The following is a 6,000-nucleotide window of genomic DNA, read 5'->3' on the forward strand; positions in this document are numbered from 1 at the left end:
GATATGACTGTGAATGGCAGATATTGTGTTATAAAATTTATAGTTATTATTATGGCATTCATGGGGGAGTGCTAAATCTGTAAGGATCATGCACAGCCTGAGGAAATAGAAGGCATTCAATCTTGATTCAAGGAATTGGATCATTGGCCTGGTTCCTTAGATCATGATCCCCTCATTACTATCAAGGAACCTCCCTTGAAAAGTTATAAAATAGAAAACAGACAGGTATGTATTACTCTTCCCCTTGTTTTTCAGCAGGTGCTTCTGAAGGGTGGGTTGATCTGGTCATCAATGTTGCCACGGTCATCCTGGCCATCGCTCTCATCCATGGCATCCGCATAGTGAGTATACTTGCTTCCGGTGGTGACCTCATCTTCAATATATGTACACCAAGTAGTGTGTTTTAGTATATACACAATTAGTTTAATCCCTATTTTAGGAATTAAAGTATTCTTGATGGGTGGAGAGCAGATGACATGCAGCCTTATTGGCCTTCGTGTAACTGATAGGGTTTAAGCCCACTTAACTAACCAACCTCATGTGCATGGTATCTGCCTCCTGATGTGACCTAATTCACAAGTTAAGTACCCAAAGATGTCCGCCTTCATAAACGTATACGTATTAACCTTGGTGAGTATTTGGCCTTCGGGAGTCCTACTTTACACCAGTACAGTTCGAGCCTTTTTTTTCTCTCTTTAATATTTGACAGACTAACAGGTTATGTTATTAGTGTGAGCTTATATCCCAACACATTCTCCTATTGAAATAATTCATTTTACAAGTAATAAATAATATAATCATAAATAAGTGTGGTGTGAATATAATGCAGAGAATTCGTAGTTTGGAAGTTAGAAGGAGGTGCGGGATTACCAAAACTGTTGTCCAGAGGGCTGAGGAAGGGTTGTTGAGGTGGTTCGGACATGTAGAGAGAATGGAGCGAAACAGAATGACTTCAAGAGTATATCAGTCTGTAGTGGAAGGAAGGCGGGGTAGGGGTCGGCCTAGGAAAGGTTGGAGGGAGGGGGTAAAGGAGGTTTTGTGTGCGAGGGGCTTGGACTTCCAGCAGGCATGCGTGAGCGTGTTTGATAGGAGTGAATGGAGACAAATGGTTTTTAATACTTGACGTGCTGTTGGAGTGTGAGCAAAGTAACATTTATGAAGGGATTCAGGGAAACCGGCAGGCCGGACTTGAGTCCTGGAGATGGGAAGTACAGTGCCTGCACTCTGAAGGAGGGGTGTTAATGTTGCAGTTTAAAAACTGTAGTGTAAAGCACCCTTCTGGCAAGACAGTGATGGAGTGAATGATGGTGAAAGTTTTTCTTTTTCGGGCCACCCTGCCTTGGTGGGAATCGGCCAGTGTGATAATAAAATAATAAGTGCTAAACCCACAAATTCACTTTACAGATGTTCAAAAATGTCAAAATATATAATCACTCATATCTTATCAAAAAATTATAGCCAAATATCCCAATTTCATTTACTCTAAATATGTACCTGACGATCTGTTGGAGTGTGAGCAGGGTAATATTTAGTGAAGGGATTCAGGGAAACCGGTTATTTTCTTATAGTCGGAATTGAGTCCTGGAAATGGGAAGTACAATGCCTGCACTTTAAAGGAGGGGTTTGGGATATTGGCAGTTTGGAAGGATATGTTGTGTATCTTTATATGTATATGCTTCTAAACTGTTGTATTCTGAGCACCTCTGCAAAAAGTGATAATGTGTGAGTGTGGTGAAAGTGTTGAATGATGATGAAAGTATTTTCTTTTTGGGGATTTTCTTTCTTTTTTGGGTCACCCTGCCTCGGTGGGACATGGCTGACTTGTTGAAAAAAAAAATGTAACTCATCACTAATTTAATTTTTTAAACTAAGGCAAAAAATGGCATTGGGGTCTAGGTTTTAGAACTGTTGTTTCTGTGATGTATCACCACTGCTTACAAGGTGGATATAGTATGTATGCATAAGTAAGGATGGTCAATTCCATAATATGAACCTTTTTTATGAAATAGCCAATGATTTGAACAGCTACCTATATATCCAGTTCAGAGGAGCAATGGAAAAATAATTCCTCTGAGACATACTTGATATGTTCTCCTTTTAACAACATAGGCCTGGGTCTGACTGGTCTTTATCTTTGAGACCAAGCTTAATTGTTGGGTGTTCCTGTAATAGCTTGGGATTGAGACTTTATACACTAACATTTTATTTTTGTTTAGCTGTGTGGCATCTTGACTGTATTTGCTGAAGCTTAAATTATTATATGCAGAGGAAAGCATTCAACCCATAGGGGTTATACAGCACATTTTACTTTGCATATCTTGGGCTATTAACATTTTGCACACCAAAACGCACTAAAAATTAGTTTTATTAACGAGTGTACATAATTATATTAAAAAAATTAAAGCACTAAACTCTGAGGGTCATAGTGCTGAAGAGAGGGATGTGCAGTGGTTAGGAGCAAGGATGGAGGGGCTTGATAAGGTAGTAGTAATAAGGTTAGTACAAGAGGAAAAATTTTAAACAAAGTTAGTGCAGTAGGTTAGTTTCCACTTAAAAAGTCAGATTATAATCAAAACCAAGTGCTAAAATTAAAATGTCAGATTCTGCATCAGAGGTTGGGCTTTCAGCAAAGAGGCAGTTATGTTCAGAGCATGCACTAAATCTGTATGGATCATTGTGGACTTAATTTTATTCAGGCATTAGACCCTGAGGGGATCATACAGTATCTTGAGAATGGGAAGTAAAATCACTTCCTTGGATTAAGAGCCCTTTACCAAAATTAAGGCACCCCTCACCTGAAGGGTTGTTTACCTATTTAAGAACATAAAGAAGGAACACTGCAACAGGCCTACTGACCCATGCGGAGCAGGTCCATGTCTTCCCCCCCAGGTTAGCCCAATGATCCACCCAGTCTTAAGTATTACTATTGCATGAGGGGAGCACTAAACTCATAGGAATTTGGGAATGCAAGGCAATTGGGTTTGATTCAAAGTTGGTTAGTTCCAGTTCCTTGGATCAAGGAACTTCCTTGCCTCAAAGGAAACCATCATAATCAAGTTAAGCACAAAACCCGAAGGGTTCATACAACACTGGGTAGGGAAGTGTGAATGGTAGGAGGGGCAGGGGTGTGGAAGTAGGGGGACAATGCAATACTAAAATTTAAAGTTTGTATCCAGGCCAAGTTACCAGAGTGAGCTTGTGTCAAAGGTGGTACTTAAAATAAAGATGTCAATGTGTTGGGGCAGTTTGGGTGGGCCTTCTGATAAACATGACAATATATTTAGATATGGTGGCCTAAGTCCGTGCAAAGCAGTGCTGGGCATTTCTCCATTTGTGGTATCTGAGAGTATTGAGTGTCCAATACATAGGTAGGAGAGCAGTTTTCCACACAGCAGCAATGAGAAAATGACCAGAAACCTAAATGTGGTTTGATAGAAAATTTGCTGTGGTCAGACTCAGACCATTGTTGTTGCCAGTAAACCACCTTAAAGGGTAGAGTCATAAACAATCTCTCACACACCAGTAGTGTTTATTAGTTGCACTTGTAATCTTGTATAATGTAATATTAATGAGATTTTCACAGTATTACTGAGAATATATAGTACACTTTTGGCTATTTCTCCTACTAACCGATTCTCTTGTGTTGCTACCAACAGAAAAGTGCAAAACTAGTGATGGTATGGGTGTGGCTCATGGCCCTTAGTATCGCCCTCAACATCACGATGGGCATAGTCTTCATTTTCATCACCGCCTCCATCATTGCTGCCTTCATTTTGTTTGTGATGTCAGCTCTACAGATCTACTTCCTGCTGGTGGTCCGCTCCTATGCTCTCACTATCATACATGCTGACACCCTCATGATCAGTGTAAGTTTCCAAACATTTAATGTGTGTAATAAAATAAACAGTAGCTTGATTACATAAATAAAATCAAATTAAGCACTGAACCCATAAGGATCATAGTGTTACTGGGAGGGATGTCCTATAGGAGAAATATGTTGAAGTTAGGAGTGAGAGGGCAGTGGTGGTTTGTGAGGGTAGGCAAAAGTTCAAGAGGAAATAAGAATAAAAATTAAGAGGTAAACCGAGAGTCATATATTGCTGCAGAAAGGTATGTGCAAAGGGGATGAGGGAGTGAAGCGCAGAAGTGTTCAAGGGTAGGGGTTAGTCAGGGTACGGGAGAGTGCGAGAGGAAAAGTAAAATCACAGTTGGTGTAGTTAGTTTCTATTAAAAAGTGAGAGAGTGAGAAAAAAAGTGAGCGTGCACATGCACACAATTAAAGGTGGCACTTTTAGCAAGGTCAGGGATAGTGTGTTGGGATGGCTGATTACAGAAGTGAATTGTGCACGCTCACTGATCGGCTGGACAATCTAAGATATGGCAGAGTGCAGTTCATACAGAGCGGTGCCCGAGAGAGATGTGCATATCCGATAAGTAAGTGGGAGAGTGCATTCTCCCAAACTTGACAGCAATGTCCAGGGAAATTATTATAATGGTCATGCAGCACCAGTGGAATGGGAGGCAAACAGGTTCAATCTAAGGGAAGGAAAAAGTCCTATTCCTTGGATTAAGCATCAAGGAACCTCCATTGAACGGTAATACTTTGTTAACTGCATTTAAAAGCACGTTTTATATATTCCTAGGTGGTAGGTTGGTAGACAGCAACCGCCCAGGGAGGTACTACCGTCCTGCCAAGTGAGTGTAAAACTGAAGCCTGTAATTGTTCTACATGATGGTAGGATTGCTGGGGTCTTTTTTTTTCTCATACACATGCAAGATTTCAGGTACGTCTTGCTACTTCTACTTACACTTAGGTCACAGTACACATACATGTACAAGCATATACACACCCCTTTGGGTTTTCTTCTATTTTCTTTCTAGTTCTTGTTTATTTCCTCTTACCTCCATGGGAAAGTGGAACAGAATTCTTCCTCTGTAAGCCATGAGTGTTGTAAGAGGCCACCCCGCCTCGGTGGGATACGGCCGGTGTGTTGAAAGAAAGAAGTTTTATATATTACACTTAATGACAGTCACATACCTCTATGCATGTGTTGCTTGAAGGGAAATTTTATTACATTCAGAAAGGACTAAACCTATAGGGTCATATATTATTATATTCAGAACCATGCACTAAGCCCAAATGGGTCAACAGTACCTGGGAATGTGAGATGTTTGTTTGGTTCAAGGAAGGGGAGGACAGGTCTAATTTCCTAGATCAGTTCAAGGGAAGATAAGTCCAATTCCTTGGATCAAGAGCCCCCTCAATTGAATCTTCCTTGAGGGATAAACAAAACAATCCTATCACCTATAGAAGAATTTTGTATACATAGTAATTAAATTTTTGTTTTCTAGAATGACATCCCTCTACAAAATGAAGTTTAAAGCCAGAGAAGCTTAATATATGAATGCAGCTACATGTACTCAACAGCCCAGCTACAGCTCCTGGACTCTACCTTTGACCAATCACTTTTTTTTAAATATATGCTTTTTTACATTAAAATGTGCTGAACCCATGTGGGCTTTAATTTATGAGTAATGTAGAGAAAAAGGTTTTCAAATTCCTGTCACAAATACAATATACAAGCACTTAACTGAGCAAATCACTATCCTCTGAATGAATGTTCCTGCCATCAGTCTTGTCAGAATCAAATGTTATGTATTATTTTAAATGCTAATCACTTTTATATTAGCATGGAAATGTTAATTAACCCTTTGAGGGTTTCGGCCGTACTAGTACGGCTTACGACCCAGGGTTTTTGATGTACTAGTACGCCTAAATTCTAGCGCCCTCAGATCTAGTGGGAGAAAGCTGGTAGGCCTACATATGAAAGAATGGGTCTATGTGGTCAGTGTGCACAGTATAAAAAAAATCCTGCAGCACACAGTGCATAATGAGAAAATAAAAACCGACTGTTTTTTTTTGGAATAAAACAGCGACTTTGCTCTGTATTTTTGTATGGTATTTGTTGTATTCTAGTTTTCTTGGTCTCATTTTATATT

The 6,000-nt window shown here is 39.8% G+C and overlaps 1 protein-coding gene across 1 annotated transcript in view; it reads left to right on the forward strand.

The window, feature by feature from the left end:
• LOC138852664 (uncharacterized) overlaps positions 1 to 5,591 on the forward strand; it is a 43,439-nt gene extending 37,848 nt beyond the window's left edge. The window contains exons 4-6 of the mRNA XM_070084756.1: positions 256 to 341; positions 3,657 to 3,866; positions 5,353 to 5,591. Coding sequence (XP_069940857.1) covers positions 256 to 341; positions 3,657 to 3,866; positions 5,353 to 5,382 — 326 coding nt within the window. The 3' untranslated portion in view covers positions 5,383 to 5,591. The remainder of the gene's footprint in view (positions 1 to 255; positions 342 to 3,656; positions 3,867 to 5,352) is intronic.
• Positions 5,592 to 6,000: the final 409 nt, after the last annotated feature.

Source organism: Cherax quadricarinatus, chromosome 1 (assembly GCF_038502225.1).
Source record: "Cherax quadricarinatus isolate ZL_2023a chromosome 1, ASM3850222v1, whole genome shotgun sequence".
NCBI lineage: Eukaryota > Metazoa > Arthropoda > Malacostraca > Decapoda > Parastacidae > Cherax > Cherax quadricarinatus.